This window comes from Bos mutus, chromosome 16 (assembly GCF_027580195.1).
Source record: "Bos mutus isolate GX-2022 chromosome 16, NWIPB_WYAK_1.1, whole genome shotgun sequence".
Classification (NCBI taxonomy): domain Eukaryota; kingdom Metazoa; phylum Chordata; class Mammalia; order Artiodactyla; family Bovidae; genus Bos; species Bos mutus.
The window spans coordinates 67,301,164-67,325,100 of record NC_091632.1 but is presented as its reverse complement, the minus strand read 5'-3'; the positions used below and the strand labels follow the sequence as shown (position 1 = coordinate 67,325,100).

Below are 23,937 nucleotides of genomic sequence, written 5' to 3'. Positions count from 1 at the left end.
ACTTTCATGCATTGGAGAAGGAAATGGCAACCCACTCCAGTGTTCTTGCCTAGAGAATCCCAGGGACGGGGGAGCCTGGTGGGCTGCCGTCTGTGGGGTCGCACAGAGTCGGACACGACTGAAGTGACTTAGCAGCAGGGATTGAACCCTGGCTCCCTGCACTGGAAGTGGGGAGTCTGTTCACTGGACCACCAGGCAAGTCCCCAAAAATGTATCTTTTTAAAGTAAATTTTTGTTGGTAGGCATGGTTTTGGTCTTAGTTTATGAAGGAAAGTTTTTTTCCCTGCCTCAAGATTATTTTTGCTTAAAGTTCCCTCAGAATTTCTCTCATAGATACAGGCCACAATCATCTCTTAATGGATTACTCTCAAAGCTTCCTAGCCAGTTTCCCTGCCTTCAGTCTTATCCCTTCAATTCATTTTTCACACTGTAGCCAAAATTATATCCTGAAAATATAAATCTAATCTAGATATTCAGTCAGTTCAGTCGCTCAGTCATGTTCAACTCTTTGCAACCCCATGAACTGCAACATGCCAGGCTTTCCTATTCATCCACCAACACCCAGAGCTTGCTCAAACTCATGTCCATCGAGTCAGTGATGCCATCCAGCCGTCTCATCCTCTGTCACTCCCTTCTCTACTTGCCTTCAATTTTTCCCAGCATCAGGGTCTTTTCTAATGAGTCAGTTCTTTTTCGCATCAGGTGGGCAAAGTATTGGAGCTTCAGCATCAGTCCTTCCAATGAATATTCAGGACTGATTTCCTTTATGATTCACTGGTTCGATCTCCTTGCAGTCCAAAGGACTCTCAAGAGGCTTCTCCAACACCACAGTTCAAAATCTAGTTAGTTATTACTTTGCTTAAAACTCTTATTTAATCAGCTGCTGGATTAATGGTGAAGGATTTTGAACTCCTGTTAATCTAGCCTCTGCTTAGTTTCTCTTGATTGAACACTTTCAACCCTTTCTGCTCTTGGCTTGATCTTGATCTTGCTGATGATTCTGCTGTGTCACCTGATACAGACAGGTGTTCAGAGCTTCCTGTACTGCCGAAACTCCAGTAGTCTTTCTTACATGAGATTCTAAAAGGGCTTGCGTTGTTTCCTGTATACCTGCAGGATCAAGTACTATGCTTGATATATAGCCATACATTATTTTGTATGATATATAACCATACAGTTTTACTTGACACAAGTAAATAACAATTTAAACTATTTCTGAACTTTGCCATAGTCTGGATTCCTAGTAGGAAGCTACAATCTAATTTGTATTTTATTGTTGTTTTATTTTATATATGCCTAATGAACTTTTACTAGGACCTATTAATACTTTTTTAGATACAGGTTTTAGAATTCTAAATATTTGTTTAAGCCACTTCTGTATAATATTACATAATTTTTGACATATTCACTAGAATATGAGCTTCTTGAAAGCAAAGATTTTTTTTGTTTGGTTTGTTCCTTGCTGTGTTCAGAGTATTGTTTAAAAAAAAAAAAGGAAAAAAAAAAAAAAGGAAAAATTATGTATAGTAAACTGTTTAATGAATATTTATTAAATGAAAAAAAGAGTTTGGTAGGGCTTTTTGTTTATCTGTTTTTTGGCCTGGGGTGGTAGGTGGGAAGTTTATTATTAACTGTTTACTTCTGGGGTAAAATTATTTTTAGCATTTGATGAAAATCTAAGTTTACTTCTTAGTCAGTGTCCTTGTGACTCATTTACAACTAAATTACCCATAAAAGACAGCAGTAGTTTAAATATCTGTATTCATTGCTTTTCTTACAACTTGCTTCTTTATGTCAGTTAATGGAAATCTAGCAAACTTAAATTCTATGAGTAGTATCTTCTAAAAGAAGGTGGGAAGGAATTGATAAAAGAACACTATATTCTACTTCCATTTTTTATATAAAATTCTTCCATTGCCTTTATCACTCTGTATTATTATCCTATTGATTTGTCCTCTCCAAAACTGTTATTTGTGTCCTGAGCTATTGTACTGTTAACGGAGGTAGTTTTGAAATAGAATAAGAAAGTTTTAACTTTTCTTATGTTAAACTAGTAACAACCACTTTCTCAAATAAAAACAATTTAATATTTCCATCACATGTGTCTATTAGGCCTATCAAAATTTTTTTTTAAGAGCAGTTTTATGTTTACAGCAAAATTGAGAGGAAGGTACAGAGGTTTCCCATGTGCCCCCTGTTACCCTGCATTGACATCATAAGCACCCAAAGTTCGTAGTTTATCTTCAGTTCACTCTTGGTGTTGTACATTTTAGGAGTTAGCACAAACATATAATGACATGTGGAACTCTTGATAATACCATACACAGTACTTACACTGCCCTAAAAATTTTTCTTCTCTGCCTGTTGCTGTCTCCTCAAGCCACTGATCTTTCAAAAATGTGCATAATTTGACTTTTTCCTAAATGTCATAGTTGGATTCACATAATATGGAGCCTTTTCTGATTGGCTTCATTCACTTAGTAATATGCAATTAAATGTCTTTCATGTTACTTCTTTTTAGTGCTGATAATATTTCATTACCTGGATGCCGATTTGTTTTTCCATTCACTTACTGAAGAGAACATTTTAGTTGCTTCCAAGTCTTAGCTGTTATGAATAAAGCCTCTATAAATATCCATGTGGAGGTTTTTGCATGGACATTAAGTTTTCAGCTCCTTGGGGTAAATGTCAAGGAGTACAGTTGCTGGATCATATGGTAAGTTTTATAAGAAACCTGCAGACTGTTTTTGACAGTGACTGTCATTTTCCTTTTCCACCGGCAGTGAATTAGGGTTGCTATTGCTTCACATCCTTGACAGCATTTTGGGTTTTCGCCATAGTAATTGATGTGTGGTAGTGACTTGTCTTAATTAACATTTGCTTAATGACATATGATGTGGAGCATCTTATTTCATATGTTTGCTGCCTGTATGGCTTCGGTTGAGGTCTTTGGCCCATGTTTTGATTGGATTAGTTTCTTTATTGTTGAATTTTAAGAGTTCTCTGTATACTTGGGACGACACTCCCTCATCCAATCTGTCATTTGCAAATATTTTGTCTCATTTGGTGCCTTTTCATTTTCTTGACATTGTCTTCTGTAGAGCAGAATGTTTTAATTTTAATGAAATCTAGCTTATTCTTATTCCTCTCATGGATTGTGTCTTTGGGTTGTATCTAAACAAGTATGACCATACCCAGTGTCATTTAGGTTTTCTCCTAAATGTTATCTTTTTTTTTGGCATGCTGATGTCTAGTTGTTTCAGCACTATTTGCTTCTTTGTTATAGATCGGTTGACTGTATGTGTGGGATTTATTTCTGGGCTTTCTGTTCTACTCCATGATTTGTTTGTTTCTTACCAGTACCACACTATCTTGTTTTTTCTAGGTTTACAATTTTGGTGTTGGGAAATGGCAGTGCTCCAACTTTGTTCTTCAGTATTATATTGGCTGTTTTGGCTCTTGGGCTTTTTCATGTAAACTTTAGAATCAACTTGTTGATATTGATAAAATAACTTGCTACATTTTGATTGGAATTCATTGAATCAAATCAAGTAGGGAAGAACTGATGTCTTAACAGTACTGCATCTTCCTGTCCATGAACTAGAAATATCTCTCCATTTTTCTCATTCTTTGATTTTCAGCCATCAGCATTTTGTAGTTTTCTTTCTTGTATTTTTTGTATATATAGATTGTGTGTCTGTGTGTGTAGTTAGATTTATACTTGACTACTTTTTAGGGAGTATTAGTGTAAATAGTGTTGTTTCTAACTTCAAGTTTCTCTTGTTCACTGTTGGTATATTGAAAAGCAATAGACTTTGGTACATTAACATTATATGGTACAACCTTGGTTTACTTGCTTATTAACTCCAAAAGTTTTGGGTTCATTCCTTTGGATTTTCTATTTTGACAGTCATATCATCTGTGATCATCAGTTTTATATCTTTCTTCCCAATCTGTATGCCTTTTCTTTACTTGTTTTATTGTGTTAATGAGGATTTCAGTATGAAGTTGAAAAGAATGGTGACGGAATCTTTGTCTTGTAACCAGATGTTCAAGTTCTCACATTAAGTATGATGCTTGATATAGGATATTTTTTTAAAGTCTTATCAAGTTGAAAAAATTCCCCTCAGTTCTTGGTTTACTGAGAGTTTTTATTATGAATAGATGTTGGATTTTGTCAGATGCTTTCTTTGCACCTGTTGATGTGGTCATGTGAATCTGTTGATGTGAAAGATTACATTAATTGACTTCAGAATATTGAACCAGCTTTCTTACCTGAGATAAATCCTGCTTGGTTGTGGTATATATTTCTTTTTAGACATTGTTGGATTTGGTTTGCTGATATTTTGTTGAGAATTACTGTGTCTATGTTCATGAGCGATATTGGTCTATAATTTTCTTGTAATGCATTTTTCTGGTTTTGGTGTTAAAGTAATGTGGGCCTTGCCCTATAAAATAAATTAGGTTTCTCTCTGCTTCTTTCTCTGAGATTGTGGATAATTGGTGTAATTTCTTCCTTAAGTATTTGGTAGCATTCACCAGTGAATCCTGGGCCTAGTGCTTTCTGTTTTGGAGGTTATTATTGATCTGTTTGTTTTTTTTTTAATACGTATAGACTGAGGTAGTTTCTTTTTGGTGTGAGTTTTAGTAGATCATGTATTTCAAGGAATTGTCCATTTCATCTGGGTTCTCAAATTTGCAGGCACAGAGTTGTTCACAGTATTCCTTTATCATCATTTTAATTTTCACGGAATCCTTAGTGATGCCTCCTCTCCTTTCTGCCCAGGCAGTGTTTTTAAAATACGGACAATTATAACCGAAACCTAAAATGAATGCTTTTAAACTCTTAAGTTTCCTTTTTTTTTTTTTTTGACTTCTTATTTTCTTATTACTTTATTGTAACATCTCTATCTGGATAACATAGCCCTTCTTAAGGCTGATCTTTTTCCCCCCCGTTACCTTCTGTTTTGCTTTAATTTTTGGTTTTTGATGAGGGGAGTCATGCCAATTGTTACATACAAGCACTGTGGTAGGCAATGCGTGACGTTTACAGACATGGATCAGAGCTGGATCATGCTTGCAGGGAGCTTGTAGATTAATTGGGGAGGTTAGAATATGTATAGAAATTACAGTCAGAAGCAATTAATACCATATAAATGATTTCTGCTGTTGTTTGCCTCTTAGATACTTACTGATATTACTTGTATTAACCCTGTAAAGCCCTCATCTCTAATTTAGTCATCCAGTTCATCTATATATGAGTGGTTTTTTCATAAGAAAAAGTTCATGGTTGTGTGCAGTTTTATTGTTTATACTTCTTCAAATGATTGAGGATCTTAGGGAAGAAGTAAGTTTTAAAAGCCATGATTTTGTTCATGTTAAGAGCCTAGTACTTTTTCTGCTTCAGATGATAATCCAGGCTGCCAGTGTTAGAAGATTTACATCACTAATTTGTTTCTTTGTAGGGGAGTGAGTATTAATGTTCTCCGACATGAAGCTGAATTTTATGGAATCACTCCACTAGGTATGTATCTTTACTATTTTTTATTTATGATTCGACCCTTTGAGCACTCAACTTGCCCAAATGAAGTGTGTTTTATATCAGGTCCTAATTTTTGATGGACTAGTCAGTGCTTGCTTTTTGTGGATTTTCATAGAAAAAAGATATTGTCCGCTGATTTAACTTAAACATTTTCCCTTTTCTTTCCTTATCCTCTTTAACTAGAGAAAATAAGTGGAGTACTATTTTTCTGTTTGCATGTACTCTTGACAAGTTTGCTTTGAAATGTTTTTAGTAAGAAGGCTTCTCTTATGTGAAGAGCTGGAGCGTTCATCTTGCGGCAGTGTCCTTTTCCATGGTTACTTGCCTCCACCAGGTACTTCTGCTTTTTCATTGAGTTGTTCAAGTCTTTTTATCATTACGTTAAGTACAAATGTGTGAACAGGAAAATCTGTTTCTTGATTATGTCATTTGTAAATCTACTAGAAAAGATGAGAACTTTAATTTAACAGAAGTTAGGTCAGAGTATAAGGTAGGGTAGGAGTTTGCCAAACTTTTTCTGTAGAGGGCCAGTTAGGCTTGTGCGCTAGAAGATCTCTGTGGCAGTTAACTGAACTCCACTGTAAACCCTGCAGAAATGGGTGAGTGTGACGGTGTCTAATACAACTTTACTTACATAAACAGCCATCGGACCAGACTTGGCTTTGGTCAGATTTGCTGATTCCTGTGTTTGAGAACTGGTTGTCCATCTCCTTTGTGGAACCCTAGGAGCTTTGCAGAGATTTGTCAGTGTATAGGGGAGAGGAGGGTGAGGTGCATGCCATTTCTGCCCCTCTTCAGTTAGTATAGTTAGATCTGTGCCTGTGTTGTAGCAGGGTTTTGAACAAGAGTTCATTTCAAAATGATTTCAAAAAGGCTCCTCTGCCAAATAAGGGATGCTTAGAAGTATAGGGCAATTCAGCTCTAAAGCTGAATAAAATTTAAATTAGTAAATAAAGTTTAAAAATTTAAACTTAATGAAGTTTAAAGTTAAAATGTAAACTTAATAGAATAGCACCTATCTCATAGTAACTGTTCTGTAAATGTAAAGAGTTAGTGACAGAATGAATGAATTAGTGGTGATTGATTTGGTATTATACATATGATAAATCTTAGTCTTACTTACTAAATATATACCATGGAAAATATCAGAAATCTTTTTTAAAAATTTCATCTTATTTGTTATGGTACTTATTTGCGGTAAATCACTATAAGATAAATTTCAGCTATAATGTTTAGTTTTTTTGTTTTTTAGGCATAAGAACATATGAAATTTTCAAATTTTGGTAGGTGAACTTAAAACAATTTATCTTCTTTGCTTTCATAGGTATTCCTAGTCGTAAAATAAACAACACTACTAGATCCTCAGCTGATTCTAGAAATGGACTAAATTTTACAGAAGGTGAAGCTCGAGGAAATGGTACTCAGCCTGTTCTTTCTGGAACTGGAGAAGAAACTGTTAGGCTAGGTAAGCATAGCTTACATAAATAAAAAAAGCAAAGTATGTACATTTTTAGCTCTAGATATTGAGTAATTATTTTTAAAGCTGTAGCTTTTGCTGTATCTCTTTTTAATCTAGATCTCCCGTTTATATCTTGAAAAGTCTCACCTAATATTTTTATTTAAAAAGCTTGTGATTTTCTGTTTGCTGTAAACCTTTAGAATAGAGGTTGACAAACTTTTTCTGGGCCAGATGGCGGACATAGTGGGTTTCATGAGACTGAAGGTCTCTGTTGGAACTGCTCCTTTCTCTTTGTAGCACACAAGCAGCTTTGATGTGTGGACAGATGTGCTTGGCTGTGTTCCAACAAAGCTTTCTTTCTCACAACAGGCAGAGGACTGGAATTGGCCTCTTGGCCATAGTTTGCAAACCCCTTTTTTAGAACACAAAAAACATTTCTTTTTCTAATGTCAACAGGGTTTCCTGTGGATCCACGAAAGGTGCTAATAGTAGCTGGCCATCACAACTGGATCGTAGCTGCGTATGCCCATTTTGCTGTGTGTTACAGGTATTATATAATTAGTAATGGTTTGCTTTTTACTTTGGGGGGTATTTTTTAATCGCTGTGGTTTTACACTTGTAGATTTAAGAGCTATTTAATTTTAGTCATCAGATTTTTTTTCCTTTAGATTTTGCCTGGTGATTAAATTCAGTTTACTTTTATTTTTACAACTAATTTCATAAATACTGATAGCCTCAGTGTATTTAAATATTGCCCATACAGTATAAACTGTGAAATAAGTGAGATATCTTGAAGTTACACCTTCTTGCTTAGTGTATCCAGCTTCCAAGTTGTTTAACTGTTGTGTTAAATGAGGCAGGCTTGTTAATGTGACCCCTGTGTTTTTTTGTCTGTAATGATTAAATATTGTACTTTCAGAGGAGAATAAGACTCTACATTGGTCATGAGTACTGTACACTTGGGAGTGAGGTAGTTAAGCAGGACCATTGTGGACAGAAGTGATGTAGTTTAGTATCTAATGTGCAAGGTAGTTTTGTTTTATCTAATTCTTGCATTCTCAGAAACCAGCAGGAACAAGGAAGAGTATATACTAGGGATTTCTCTTTTTATTTGGCTGAGAGGTAGGATTCTTAGTTCGGAATTACTGTATGAAGTGAGAAATGTTGATGACAGGAGAACAGTGGTGGTGTTCAGTCACTAAGCCATGTACTACTCTTTGCAACCCCATGGACTGCAACATGCCAGGCTTCCCTGTCCATCGCCAGCTCCCGGAGCTTGCTCAAACTCATGAGTTGGTGATACCATCCAACCATCTCATATTCTGTCATCCCCTTCTCCTTCCTTCAGTCTTTCCCAGCATCAGGGTCTTTTCCAATGAGTCAGTTCTTCACATCAGGTGACCAAAGTATTGGAGCTTTAGCATCAGTCCTTCCAATGAATATTTAGGACTGATTTCCTTTAGGATTGCCTGGTTTGATCTCCTTGTAATCCAAGGGACTCTCAATAGTCTTCTCCAACACCACGGTTCAAAAGCATCAATTCTTTGGTGCTCAGCTTTCTTTACAGTCCAACTCTCACATCCGTACATGACTACTGCAAAAACCATACCTTGGATTAAATGGACCTTTGTCGGCAGAGTGATGTCTCTGCTTTTTAATATGCTGTCTAGGTTTGTCATCGCTTTCCTTCCAAGGAGGAAACATCTTTTAATTTCATGGTTGCAGTCACAGTTCTCAGTCATTTCGGAACCCGGAAGAAGAGAATCTGCCCATATTTTCACTTTTCCCCTTCTATTTGCCATGAAGTGATGGGACCAGATGCCATGATGTTAGTTTTTTGAATGTTGAGTTTTAAGCTTTTTCACTGTCCTCTTTCACCTTTATCAAGATGCTCTTTAGTTACTCTTCATTTTCTGCCACTAAAGTGGGATCATCTGCATATCTGCAGAGGTTGTTGGTATTTCTCCTGGCAATCTTGATTCCAGTCTGGTGTTTCACACGATGTGCTCTGCATAGAAGTTAAATACACAGTATGACATTATATGGCCTTGATGCACTCCTTTCCCAGTTTGGAACCAGTCCGTTGTTCCATGTCCAGTTCTAACTGTTGCTTCTTGACCCATACACAGGTTTCTCAGGGGAAAGGTAAGGTTGTCTAATATTCCCAACTCTTTAAGAATTTTCCACTTTTTGTGATCCACACAGTCAGAGGCTTCCAAGTAGTCAGTGAAGCAGTAGGTATTTTTCTGGAGTTTGCTAGTTTTCTCTCTGATCCAACAAATATTGGCAATTTGATTTCTGGTTCCTCTGCCTTCTCTAAATCCAGCTTGTACATCTGAAATTTCTGAATTCTTGTACTGCTGCAGACTAGCTTGAAGGATTTTGAGCATAATGAGCTCAAAATGCTAGCATATGGAGTGAGTGCAATTGTATGGTAGTTTTCAACATTATTTGACATTTCCCTTCTATGGGACTGGAATGAAAACTGACCTTTGCTAGTCCTGTGGTTATGCAGAGTTTTCCAAATACACTGACATTAAGTGCAGCACTGTAACAGCATCATCTCTTAGGCTTTTAAATAGCTGAGCTGGAATTCTGTCGCCTGCACTTGGTGCTTTGTGGTAATTCTTCCTAAGAGCCACTTGACTTCATGTTCCAGGATGTCTGCTGCTGGGTGAGTTACCACACCATTGTGATTGTCCAAGTCATTAAGACTGTTTTGTGTAGTTCTGTGTATTGCCACCTCTTCTTAATTTCTTCTGCTTCTCTTAGGTCCTTACTGTTTCTGTCCTTTATCACGCCCATCCTTGTATGAAATGTTCTCTGGATACCGCCGGTTTCCTTGAAGAGATCTCTAGTCTTTCCCCTTCTATTGTTTTCCTCTATTTCTTTTCATTGTTCAGTCAAGAAGGCCTTATCTCTTCTCGTATTCTCTGTAACTCTGCATTCAGTTGGGTATATCTTTATGTTTCTCCCTTGCCTTTCCCTTCTTTTCTTTCCTTAGGTATTTGTAGGCCTTCTCAGACAACCGCTTTGCCTTCTTGCTTTTCTTTCTCTTTGGGATGGCTTTGGTCCTTGCCTCCTATACAGCATTACAAACCTCTGTCCATAGTTCTTTGGGCATTTTGTCTGCATTGTCATGCTTCACTTTTATATTTTTTTTCTTGCTCAGTTTACCACGTTACTTGAATTATTGAAAGATTATTTGTAGATTATTACCCTTTTGGAATTTATATTCTTCTTTAGATTTTTAAAAATATAATTGTATTTATTTATTTATCTGGGCTATGCTGGGTCTTCATTCCTGTGCTTGCTTTTCTCTAACTGTGGTGAGTGCGGGCTGCTCCCTGATTGTGGCACACTGACTTCTCTGTGCCAGTGGCTTCTCTTGTTTCAGAACCCAGGCTCTAGGGTGAGCAAGCTTCAGTGGTTGCAGCCCATGGGCTTACTAGTTGTGGCACAGGGGCTTAATTGCTCCATAGTATGTGAGATCTTCCCAAATCAGGGATCAAATCTATTTCTCCTGCTTTGGCCAGGGGGTTCTTTACCATGAAGCCACCAGGGAAGCCCTCCACTTTAGATTTTTAATGCATGTAAAATTTACTTTTTGTATAAGATATTAGATTTAGGAATCTATTTTCTTCCACATGAGTGGCTAATTATGTTCTGCTTATTACATAAACCATCCTTTCTCATTGAATTTGAAAACCTTCATCTTGCTTTATTTTTATTTTTATATCAGTTCAGTTCAGTCACTCAGTCGTGTCCAACTCTTTGCGACCCCATGAATCGCAGCATGCCAGGCCTCCCTGTCCATCACCAACTCCCAGAGTTCACTCAAACTCACGTCCATCAAGTTGGTGATGCCATCCAGCCATCTCATCCTCTGTCGTTCCCTTTTCCTCCTGCCCCCAATCCCTCCCAGCATCAGAGTCTTTTCCAATGAGTCGACTCTTCGCATGAGGTGGCCAAAGTACTGGAGTTTCAGCTTCAGCATCATTCTCTCCAAAGAAATCCCAGGGCTGATCTCCTTTTGAATGGGCTGGTTGGATCTCCTTGCAGTCCAAGGGACTCTCAAGGGTCTTCTCCAACACCACAGTTCAAAAGCATCAATTCTTCGGTGCTCAGCTTTCTTCATAGTCCAACTCTCACATCCATACATGACCACTGGAAAAACCATAGCCTTGACTAGACGGACCTTTGTTGGCAAAGTAATGTCTCTGCTTTTCAATGTGCTATCTAGGTTGGTCATAACTTTTCTTCCAAGGAATAAGCATCTTTTAATTTCATGGCTGCAGTCACCATCTGCAGTGATTTTGGAGCCCCCCAAAATAAAGTCTGACACTGTTTCCACTGTTTCCCCATGTATTTCCCATGAAGTGATGGGACCAGATGCCATGATCTTAGTTTTCTGAATGTTGAGCTTTAAGCCAACTTTTTCACTCTCCTGAAAGAGGAGAGTGAAAGACTTTTATCCAGAGGCTTTTTAGTTCCTCTTCACTTTCTGCCATAAGGGTATACTTGCATCTAATTTCAAACCTTTTCCCCCCTATTGTTGGACACTTGGCTATTGATGCTGCTGTGAGCATGGGAGTGCAGAACGTTTCAGGCTAGTGTTTCTGTTTTCTTTGAATATATTCCCAGAATTGAAATTGCATTATCATAGGGTAGATTTGTACTTAATTTTTTTGAGCAAACACCATATTGTTTTCCATAGTGGCTATACCAATTTACAGTCCCTCTAACTGTGGCAAAGTTTCCCTTTTCTCTACATCCACACCAGCATTTATTGTCGTTTTTTCAGACTTTTTATTTTGTTTTGAAATATAGCTAATTGACAATGTTGTGATAGTTTCACATGAACAGCAAAGAGATTCAGCCATACATACATGTATCCATCTCTTGTCTTTTCATGATGGCCATTGCAACAGGTATGAAGTGATACCTTACTGTGGTTTTAATTTGCATTTCCCTATTGACAGTTGATGCAGAGGATCTTTTCTTGTACATTGGCTGTTTGTATATCTTCTTTGGGAAAATGTCTATTCAAGTCTTTCGCCCATTTTTTAGTTGGATTATTTGGTTTTTTGCTGTTGAGTTGTTTGAGTTCTTTATGTATTTGCATATTGACACCTTATCAGATATATGGTTTGCAAATATTTTTTCCTATTCCATTGGTTGCTTTTTTCACTTTGATAGTTTTCTTTTTCTGTGCAGTTGCTTTTTAGTGCGATGTGGTCCCATTTGTTTATTTCTGATTTTATGTGCTTTATGTGTGATTTTGAAAACAATCGTTACCACGACTCATGTCAAGGAGCTTTTTCCCTATGTTTTCTTCTAGGAGCCTCATGGTTTTAGGTCTTCAATCAATTTTGAGTTTATTTTTGTGAGTAGTATAAAGTGAAAGTGAAAGTGTTAGTCACTTAGTTGTGTCCGACTTTTTGCGACCCCATGAACTGTAGCCTGCCAGGCTTCTCTGTCCATGGGATTTCCTAGGCAAGAATACTGGAGTGGTTTACCATTCCCTTCTCCAGGGGAACTTCCTGACCTGTGGATTGAACCTGCATCACTTACATTGCAGATTCTATACTATCTGAGCCACTAGGGAAGCCAGTAAGGGTCAAATTTAATTCTTTTCTGTTTAAATATCCAATTTTCCAGGTACCATTTATTGAAGAAGCTCCCTTTTCTTCATTTAGTATTCTTGGCTACCTTATCAAACATTAGTTGACTATATATGCTTGGACTTATTTCTGGGCTCTTAAACCTGTTCCATAGGCCTATTTGTGTGTGGATCTTCTTAATCATTCCTTTCATTAGCTGGTGAGAATTTGAAATAGGAGATTGGAGGATTTTTGTGTGTTGTGTTAGATGGAAGAGAAATAAGATGAAATATTCCTATGTGTTAAAGAGAAAAACTTGCGTATGTGTTTGGCTTCATAATTTAACCTTTGAGAGGTAGAATCAGCTTCCTTTCTAATTAGCCTGGTAGTGAGGTGTTGGAAAGAAAACAGGGAACGTTATATTGAGAAAAGTCCAGTAGAAAACAAGCAGTGAGGGATTTTGTGCTGATATATAGTGTTAAAAAAAAAAAAAAGAACTTAGGCAACACATGTTGCCTAACACATGTAGCTCCTCCACCTGGACCTTTAGGAAAGAATCATTGTGTGCTTGTATTTCTGCCTTCCTGTGGTACCCTCCCCAAACCACATTTATGTTTTTAGTTGCAGAGTCTCCTTACCAACCTCTAGAACCCTTTTTCTGTCTGGAGTCCATCTCTTGAAGAAAAATAGGCAAAGGGAAATCTGACTGAGTCTGGTTTGGCAAAACATTTCAGCACTGAGCAGAAATTATGTATTTGGGAGTTGGAAAAGGAATGGGGAAATGTGGGAAGAAGGGAGAGCTCTTCAAAATAAGATGACTCAACTCTAGAGGCTCCTGATTAGAAAATATTGGGAAAACATCCAGTTCCATAAAAATAGCTTCTGAATATTGAGAAATGAATTGGACTTCCCAGTTAGGAACTTATTCAGCTGTTATTTTATGCCAGGCATATAACCCTGAAGTCTCTTGTATACATGTTCTCATTTAATTATCACAACAACCTGTGGCATGAATCTCATCATCCCTATTTTACTAATGAAGAAACCAAGTTGGAGAAATTCCCTAGGTCATCCTGGGGAAAGAAATGACAGAATTCTCAACTCTCTCCACCCCAGTGCTTCTCATGTCCCGGGCACATAGTAGATTCCTGAGAATGCATCAGAATAAACACTGTGTTCCTGGTCTCTGGTATAAGTGAGTAGTGTTAGTTTTGACAACATTAGTAATTCTTTGATTCAGTGGGACAGGCAGTGGGCTGGGCTCAGTCTGAGAGCTACCCCTCCTCACTTTGTGGTTTCTCCTCCTAAGGGAGTTGAGTGGTGTGGAAGCAACTAACAAATTAACTGAACAACGAAGTTTTGGCTGAGGAGAAGTATAAAATGAAAATAATGTAGGTGCCTTGGTGTATTAGTTTCTTCCTGCTGCTATAACAAATTACCGTACATTTAGTATGAAAAAACAATACAGTTTTTCATCACTCAGTTCTGGAGTTCAGAAAACTCCAAATTGGATCTTGCTGAGCTAAAGTCAAGATATTGGCAGGTCTTTGTTCCTTCTGGAGGCTCCAGCAAGTTTCTTTGTCCTTCCCAACTTCTAAAGGCCATCTGAGGCCTTTAATTGCATTTCCTTTTTTACATTTCAAAACCAGCAGCGCAGCATCTTCAGATCTCTTCCTTGTCCCCCACTCGTCTACCTCTGCTTATGAGGACCTTGGTTTTACATTCTAGGCACCTGGGTAGTCCGTCCATCTCTTTAACTTAATCACATCTGCAAAGCCCCTTTGCCATGTAAGATAACACTTTTACCGTTTTCAGGAATTTCGACGAGGGCGTGTTTGGGGAGCCATTATTCTGCCTACCACACTTGGTGAGGAGTTTCATAGTTCAGATAGAAAGGACAGACGTCAACTTGGAGGCAAATACTACTCTTCCAGTGTGGATTTTAGTTGCTATAAGGCTCCTATCGAGATAGGGAAGAAAGTGAAAGTGAAGTTGCTCAGTCGTGTCCAACTGTTTGCGAACTCATGGACTGTAGCCTAATGGACTCCTCAGTCCATGGAATTTTCCAGGCAAGAATCCTGGAGTGGGTAGCCATTCCCTTCTCCAAGGGATCTTCCCATCCCAGGGATCACCGAGGTCTCCCACGTTGCAGGCAGACACGTTACCATCTGAGCCACCTGGGAAACCATCGAGGCAGGACTTTTATAAGTTTTAAACTGGAGTATACAGTTGATTTACAATGTTGTGTTAGATTTAGGTGTATAGCAAAGTGATTCAATCATAAATATACATATATCCATTCTTTTTTAGATTCTTTTCACATGTAGGTCTTTGCAGAATATTGAGTAGATTTCCCTGTGCTTTACAGTAGATCCTTGTTAATTATCTATTTTTATATGTAGCAGTGTGTATATGTTAAACTCCTAATTTATCTCTGCACCCTGCATTTCCCCTTTGGTAACCATGAGTTTGTTTTCAAAGTCTGTGAGTCTGTTTCTGTTTTGTAATGAGTTTGTATCTTTTTTTAAAAATTATATATATGTGATATATGATATTTGTCTTTGTTTTACTTCAGTTAGTATGATTATCTCTAGGTACATCTGTGTTGCTGCTACTGGCCTTATTTCATTTTTTTTTAATGCCCGAGTAATATTCCATTCTATATATGTACCACATCTGCTGCAAATGAACATTGAAGTGCATATATGTTTTCAAAGTATGGTTTTCTTCAGATACATGCCTAGACATGGAATTCCTGAATCCTATGGCAGTACTACATTTACGTTTTTAAGGAATCTTCATACTGTTCTCTGTATGATATACCAATTTATATTCCCACCAACAAATGTAGGAGAGTTCCCTTTTTTCCACATCTTCTCCAGCATTTATTGTTTGTAGATTTTTTGATGATGGCTATTCTGACTAGTGTGAGGTGATAACTCATTGTAGTTTTTGCATTTTTCTAGTAATTAATGATGTTGAGCCTCTTTTCACAGGTCTCTTGGTCATCTGTGTGTCTCTTTGGAGAAATGTTTGTTTAGACCACCCACCCATTTTTTGATTGCCTTTTTTTTTTTAATATTGAGCTACATGAGTTGTTTGTATATTTGGAGATTAATCCCTTATCAATGTCTTTGTTTGCATATAGTCTCCCATTCTGTGGGGTTTTTTGTTTTGTGGATGGTTTCCATTGCTGTGCAAAAGCTTTTAAGTTTAATTTGGCTTCCCTGTGGCTCAGATGGTGTAAAATCTGCCTGAAATGCTGCAAACTCTGGTTCTATACCTGGGTCGGGAAGATCTGCTGGAGAAGGAAATGTCAAACCATCCCAGTATTCTTTCCTAGAGAATTCCATGGATAGAGAAGCCTGGCAGGCTGCAGTCCTTGGGGTCCCAAAGAGTAGGACATGACTGAGCAACTAACACATACAGACAGGTCCCATGTATTGCTTTTTAATTGCTGTAGGACGTGATTCAAAAAAGATCTTGCTGCAATGCATATCACAGTATACTGCCTGTGTTTTCATCTAAGACTTTCATAGGATCTGGTCTTACATTTAGGTTTTTAATCCATTTTGAGTTTATTTTTTATAATTTTATGTATTTATTTCTGACCGTGATGGGTCTTCGTTGCTGCACAGACTTTTCTCTAGTTGCTGCAAGTGGGGTCTACTCTCTAGCTTCAGTGCACAGGCTTCTCACTGTGGTGGCATCTCTTTGTTGCAGAGTATAGTCTACAGGGCATGTGGGCTTCAGTAGTTGTAGCATATGGACTCAGTAGTAGTTGTAGCTCCCGGGCTCTAGAGCACAGGCTCAACAGTTGGGACACATAGACTAAGTTGTTCTGCGCCATGTGGGATCTTCCCAGATCAAGGATCAAATCTGTGTCTCCTGCATTGGCAGGCAGATTCTTTACCAGTAAGCCACCAAGGAAGCCCAATCCATTTTGAGTTTGTGTGTGATATTAGAAAATGTTCTAATTTCATTCTATTGTAGGTAACTGTCTAGTTTTCCCAGCACCATTTATTAAAGAGACTGTATTTTCTCCCTGACCATCACCAACTCCTGGAGCTTGTTCAGACTCACATCCATCTAGTCGGTGATGCCATCCAACCATCTCATCCTCTGTAGTCCCCTTCTCCTCTCGCCTTCAGTCTTTCCCAGCACCAGGGTCTTTTCCAAGGAGTCAGTTCTTCATATCAGGTGGCCAAAGTATTGGAGTTTCAGCTTCAACATCAGTCCTTCCAATGAATATTCAGGACTGATTTCTTTTAGGATTGCCTGGTTTGATCTCCTTGCAGTCCAAGGGACTCTCAAGAGTCTTCTTCAACACCACAGTTCAAAAGCATCAATTCTTTGGCGCTCAGCTTTCTTTATACTCCAACTCTCACATCCATACATGACTACTGGAAAAACCATAGCTTTGACCAGACGGATCTTTGTTGGCAAAGTGTTATCTCTGCTTTTTAATATGCTGTCTAGGTTGGTCATAACTTTTCTTCCAAGGAGCAAGTGTCTTTTGATTTCATGGCTGCAGTCATCATCTGCAGTGATTCTGGAACCCCAAAAATAAAGTCTGTCACTATTTCCATTGTTTCCCCATTTATTTGCCATGAAGTGATGGGACTGGATGACATGATCTTAGTTTTTTCAATGTTGAGTTTTAAGCAAACTTTTTCACTCTCCTCTTTCACTTTCATCAAGGAGCTCTTTAGTTCTTCACTTTCTACCATAATGGTGGTATCATCTGTGTATCTGACATATTATTATTTCCCCTGGCAATCTTGATTCCAGCTTGTGCTTCATCCAGCCCTGCGTTTCTCTTGATGTACTCTGCATATAAGTTAAATAAGCAGGGTGACAATATACAGCCTTGACATGCTCCTTTCCTAATTTGGAACCAGTCTCTTGTTTCATGTCTGGTTCTAATTGTTCCGTCTTGACTTGCATACAGATTTCTCAGCAGGCAGTTAAGGTGGCCTGGTATTCCTATCTCTCTAAGAATTTTCCACAGTTTTTTGTGATCCACACAATCAAAGGCTTTGGCATAGTCAATAAAGCAGAAGTAGGTGTTTTTCTGGAACTCTCTTGCATTTTTGATGATCCAGCAGATGTTGGCAATTTGATCTCTGGTTCCTCTGCCTTTTCTAAATCCAGCTAGAACATCTGGAAGTTCACGGTTCACGGACTGTTGAAGCCTGGCTTCATCATTCGTGATACTGCTTTGTAATTTTCTTTTTGTGTGTTACTTTTGTCTGGTTTTAGTATTAGGGTGATGGTGGCCCCATAGAATGTGTTTGTGAGTGCTCCTTTCTCTGCAGTTTGTGGGAATGATTTTAGACAGATTGGTAATAACGTAATAACTTTTCTGTAAATGTTTGATAGAATTTACCTGTGAAGCCAGCTGGTCCTGCACTTTTGTTTGTTGGAAGTTTTTAAATTTCAGTTTCAGTGTTTGTGATCGGTCTGTTCATACTTTTCACTTCTTTCTGGTTTAGCCTTGGAAGGTGGTGCCTTTCTAAGAACTTAACATTTCTTCTAGTTTTATGGGCATATAGTTGCTTCTAGTAGTCCATTATCCTTTGTAATTTCTGTGCTGTCCCTTGTAATATTTTCATTTCTCATTTTATCCATTTGAGTTCTCTTTTTTGCTTGAGGAGTCTGGCTAAAGGTTTATCAATTTTATCTTCTCAAAGATTCAGCTTTTAGTTTCATTGATCTTTTCTATTGTTTTGTCTCTGTTGCATTCATTTCTGCTGATATTTATGATTTCTTTTCTTCCAGTAAGTTTGGGTTTTGTTTTCTTCTTTCTTGAGTTGTTTAGGTGTAAGGTTATGGTGTGTATTTGAGATTTTTCTTGTTTTCTGAGGTAAGATTGTATTGCTGTAAGCTTCTCTCTCAAAAGTGCTTTTGTGTGTCCTGTAGGGTTCAGATTGTTGTGTTTTTGTTATCATTCGTTTCTAGGTACGTTTTGATTTCCTCTTTGATTTCTTCAGCGATCCATTTAGCCTCTCTTTTTTTTTTTAACAGCTTTTTGTTTGTAATTAATTTCTAATCTCATAACATTGGTCAAAATGATGCTTGATAGGATTTAAATTTCCTTAAATTTACCAAAGCTTTCTTTATGGCCTGCTTGTGATCTGTCGTGGAGAATCTTCTATGTGCACTTGAGAAAAATGTATATTCTGCTGCTTTTGGATGGAATGTTCTATAAATATCTTTTAAAGAACATCTAGTCTGATGATCTAATGTGTCATGTAAGACCTGTGTTTCCTTATTAATTTTCTGTCTGATGACCTGTCCATTGATACAGTTGGGGTGGTAAAGTTTTCTTATTACTGTGTTACTGTTAATTTCTCCTTTCATGGCTGTTAACATTTGCTTTATTTATTGAGTTGCTCCTATGTTGGGTGCATATATATTTACACTTGTATCTTCTTGGTTTGATCCTTTGTTCATTATGTAGTGTCCTTCTTTGTCTCTTGTAACAGTCTTTATTTTAGTCTATTTTGTCTGATATGAGGATTACTACTGCAGCTTTCTTTTGATTGCCATTTTCATTGAAAACCCTTTTCCATTTCACTTTCAATCTGTTTGTGTCCCTGGATACAAAATGGAACTCTTATAAACAGCACACATATATATAGGTCTTTTTTTTAAAATCCATTCTGGCAGTCTGTGCCATTTGTTTGAAGCATTTAGTCCATTTACATTTAAGGTAATTATCTGTACATATGTTTTTATTGGGCTTTCCTAGTGGCTCAGTGATAAAGAATCTGCCTGCCAGTGCAGGAGACATGGGTACAATCCCTGGATCAGGAAGATACCCTGGACAAGGAAATGGCAACTCACTCCAGAATTCCTGCCTGGGAAATCTAATGGACATAGGAGCCTAGCAGGCTATAGGCCATATGGTCGCAAAACATTCGGACACGACTTGTCTAATAACATGTTAGACAATAATAATATGCTCTTATTGTCATTTTAGACTCTTATGTTCTTTTGACATATTTATCAATTTTCATACAATATGGTTAAAGTATATTTACAGCAAGTTTCAAAAATTTGAGAGCATATAGCCTCCACTATATCTTTCATGATCTTAATTTGAAAGTTAACCATATTCTTGGCACAGCTGTCGCGATTTCAGAGTGTTGTTTCATTATGCAGGAATAAAGAGGTGGGTTGTTGGAATATCAGAGCTTGTTCTGTGTTTCTACACATTTAAAACTGTATATTTACGTGTATGGAAAAATGTAAAGCAAATATTGCTTATTCTTTGTAGTTAATTTTAACTTAAGTAGTAAATGCACATACCTCATTGAGTTAAATTATGTAATTGTTATAATCACTGTCAAATGTGCTGTCCTGATTCTTTTACTGTTGTCATCTTTTTGTTTTACAATACCCTAATTTCTCTAGAGAAAAATGACTTAGAAGTAGTTTTTGTAAAAGATTAGATCATATTTCGTTTTATTGTTTTATTAGTGGTCATGAGATTACACCATTCCCCTCATTAAATCAGTGCAGCCTCCCTTTTTTGAAGGTGAGCCTAGTGCCTAGTGTGCTGCATGCACATGTTGGCATATTGTCTTTATTCTTGAAGTGCTGGCAGTGCCTGCTTTGTGTCCAGTCTGCCAGTCCTTAAGAGCATCTAGGTTTAATTTCTCAGTGTTTTGTCAGTATTTAGGGCTTATTGGATAATTATTTTGAATTTTGTATTTTGACACATGAATCCCACCTAGTGGCTGAAGTGGGTAATTACAGACCATATACTGCCTAGGAAAACCATGTGAGATTTTTCTATATATTGCCTTTAAGTTTAAGGAAATCATTAATTCTTAGAATTAATAAGAAGGTTGAATTGCATATTTTTGTGGATTATAGCTGTATTTTGCATATGTTTTAAACAAAAATAAAGCTAAAGTGTTTTTATATAGGTTGTTGGTCATCATTTATGAATACTTAAGTTTGATTTTTGTGGTTTTATATCAGGTAGTAGTGTTTAAAGGAGCACATACTCATATTTATTGTCTTTGGGTAAGGCAAAGAGATTCTTTACAATTTTGTTTCTGTTACTTGTTTTGTGTAACTTTAAAAATAAATATTCCATCATTAAAGTTCAGGTCGTTTATTGTCATGATTGCTTAACTGTGTAGTTTTTAAATGTTTGAAGGCTTAAAGTGTAACCCTACAAAATACTGCGTGTCTGAAAGACTTCAATTCATTTAGGACAGAAAAAGTTATTAAAAATTTACACATATGTTTATCAACAATTATATATTAAAGCATTTTTATTCAGTCAACTAAATCTAAATCATGATAAGACACCTTTACTTATGGATAAGGAGTAGGCTCATGAGATTTTTTTTCATTTTGTGTGAAACCTTTAAAATCCAGTCCTCAGTGAGTGGTTCCCAAAGGTCATATTTCATTCATTTGATTATGCCAAGCTATCACATACCAGATCGCTCCTTTATCTTTGTTTGTCGTAATAAACTATCATCTGAAGTATCAAGAAATGATTCTCAGTTAATCATAATAACTTAATAACTGATTAGTAACTGATAGGGATATTAATTCTCCTGAAACTGATTTTTGTTGACTTTCTGTTTGCAAATAATGACAAAGTACCACTTTTTTGTGTAAAATGTAAAAAGATACTACCGGGTTTTTTTTTTTTTTTTTAAGTTTTTAAGTCTTTATAGTTTGGAGAACTTTGCTAAATTATTCTTTGGAGGAGTATAGACCTTTAGTCTCTTTTTAAAGAGTCTGGTTTATGTGTATTTTATTTTTTAGTAAATACATAGATAAATAGCTGTGATTAAATTTATTTTGGTACGTTCATTCATGTTCTCTTTGCTAAGTACTGCTGAGTCTTATTTATGTTGTCTGTTTATATTCAACAGAATCAAAGAATCATCAGGATGGCAACAAGTGTTTACAAGCCCATATTTGGATTGGACTATTGAACGAGTAGCTTTAAATGCAAAAGTGGTCGGGGGTCCACACGGAGACAAGGACAAAATGGTGGCTGTTGCCTCAGAGAGTAGCATCATCTTATGGAGTGTCCAAGATGGAGGAAGTGGAAGCGAAATTGGTAGGAAAAAGTTGTTCATGCTGTTGCATGTGATATTCTGAAGTTTAAGAGGGATTGCCCATAAATATCGAAATTAACTTGGACTAGTTATTAGTTAGCTAGAGCTAGTGAGTCTTCTGTTTGGTGTCCAGTAACAGTAAGACTGCTCAGTGTGAGAGGAATGGTCTGGTAAAGAGGCACAAACCGACTTGACTGCTCTGTAAGAATGTGCCCTTCCTGAATCCTGTTTAGTGGTGGCTGCACTCTCTCCCCCTCTTTCATAGCACTGGGCTGACGGTGGGGTAAATAACTTCCTTAGTCCTCCCCACTTGTTGCTTCTAGACCTGAAGTTCTCAAGCTTTTCAATCTCCTCTAAATCTACTTTACTTTCTTAGGTCATTCAGGACCGTTAATTGTTTTTGTTTGTATAGGTTATATCTATTGCTATTTACCATAATAGGAGTTAATACTGCAATTCTGATAACTTAATTTAAAAAATAAGGATAAAAACCCATTACACAGTAACATGAATAATTTTAGTAAAAAATAACTATCTCCAAAATGGGAAGAGTAGCAATGGTGTCCCGTTTTGTAAACCTCCTTTACATTTAATTGAATTCTGATACCTATTTCTGCATTCAGTCTCCTGTGTGTGATTTGTTATTCTGGTTGAACTCGGTGAAGAGTTTGGCCTCACACAGATATATAGTTGGAAAAAACATTTTTATATAGCCTTTTAGATAATTGCGGATATTGTTTGCTCCTGTCCCCAAATTTTGAAATCATATTGATGAACTCTGTTCATATAGATCATACTGTGTTAAATTAAAATCAGTCTGTTTTGTACTTTGAATGGGTCTTTTTGTCCTTATATAATTTTGTATAACATCATACATTGGTCATTTGTGAAGTGTTGGTTTACTGAGTCATGTAAAATCTTCGAAATGTTGATACCTTAGATTGTACAGTACATTTTAAAAAATCACATTTATTACTATAACCATTGATCACATCTGTGAACTCCAGAATGTTAGGAAGTTTTCATACTTACCGTGGCAGAAAACATTTTCCAGATTGCTGATATTCACTTGAAGCATTGAGCTTGTGTCACTGAAATAACAGATTTGCTCAGTTCCACTTTTTGGGGCAAGTCTACCAAATACCCAAAACTGAATTACATAGTTGTAAGTCATCTGTCCAGTGAAAATGGTCCTGTGTGAAAGGAGCAGCTGGTTTCCTCTCAGCCCCAGCAGTTGGGAAGGTGCTTCTCGTCACAGAGAGGACTCAGTCACACAGAACGTTAAGAAGACATACCCTCAAAATTGAGACTCAGTCAGTAAAAATTCTTATGCAGATTGCTTCATCTAGGAAATTCTTAAGTTAAACTGTTTTCTTTCCTTGAAAATGTGACAGAGAAGAATTTAATCAGTACCAGGATAGTTTACTGGCTCTCCTATGATTCATGCTAAGGTGTATGCTGTTTTTACCCAACATTGTTTTGCATCGTTAGTGCAAAGATCAACACAGGTGTTCTAGGATAAAGCATGAGATTCGTAAGTTTTCAACACTTTGGATATTCCAATGCCATGTGTATTTGTAATCAAATATTCATGTAAAAGATCTTTAATGACTGGTTGAGGCTGATACTAGAGGAAGAGAAACAGGACACGAGATGCAGCTACATCTGTGTATTTGTAAGACAAAAATGCAGTTCTGCAGACAAAGTACTATCTGCGCCAGTCTGATTTGAGACTAATTTGAGGATTTACTGTGTCATTGAAAAGGGCCAGCATTGTGGTTTCCTTTATTGACGTTCATCTCGCAGGCATTCAGCATCGCCGTCTGTTCAGGCTTTCTTGTCTCCCAGCAATGATGTGCCCTCTTCTCGCTAGAGCAGTGCCGTACCTTACCCAGGAGGATGGTTCAGTGACTTTTTCATTTCTGGTTTGAAGTTCTGTAACAGATTACCACTTTTCAAAAGTTTTTCCTATCTTCATTTAAAATACTTCTTTAAACTCTCGACTGTTTGGTCTGAAAGAACCCACAACTGGCTTTATAATACTGTTCAAAAAGGTTTTGTTGCTTAGGCACAATAAGGCAAGTTATTAACATCTATAAATTGGGGGGAAGTTGTTATTTCAAATTTTTATATGCAGTTTTGTCCAGTTTCTTTAGAGTTTTTCTTTCCATGAATCAAAGAACTCTGCTAGGTCATATTTATCTTTGTCAGCTCTGTTGGATTTATATGGATTGAGCA

At 37.1% G+C, this 23,937-nt stretch overlaps 1 protein-coding gene across 2 annotated transcripts in view; it reads left to right on the top strand.

Moving 5' to 3' along the window:
* The window catches only part of KCTD3 (potassium channel tetramerization domain containing 3), a 75,810-nt gene that overhangs the window by 8,812 nt on the left and 43,061 nt on the right, over nucleotides 1–23,937 (top strand). The window contains exons 5-9 of one of the 2 annotated variants that reach the window (XM_070385519.1): nucleotides 5,466–5,524; nucleotides 5,796–5,876; nucleotides 6,867–7,007; nucleotides 7,458–7,548; nucleotides 21,511–21,701. In XM_070385519.1, coding sequence (XP_070241620.1) covers nucleotides 5,466–5,524; nucleotides 5,796–5,876; nucleotides 6,867–7,007; nucleotides 7,458–7,548; nucleotides 21,511–21,701 — 563 coding nt within the window. Of the gene's footprint in view, nucleotides 1–5,465; nucleotides 5,525–5,725; nucleotides 5,877–6,866; nucleotides 7,008–7,457; nucleotides 7,549–21,510; nucleotides 21,702–23,937 lie in introns of both variants that reach the window. The other variant, XM_070385520.1, reaches the window with a different exon arrangement.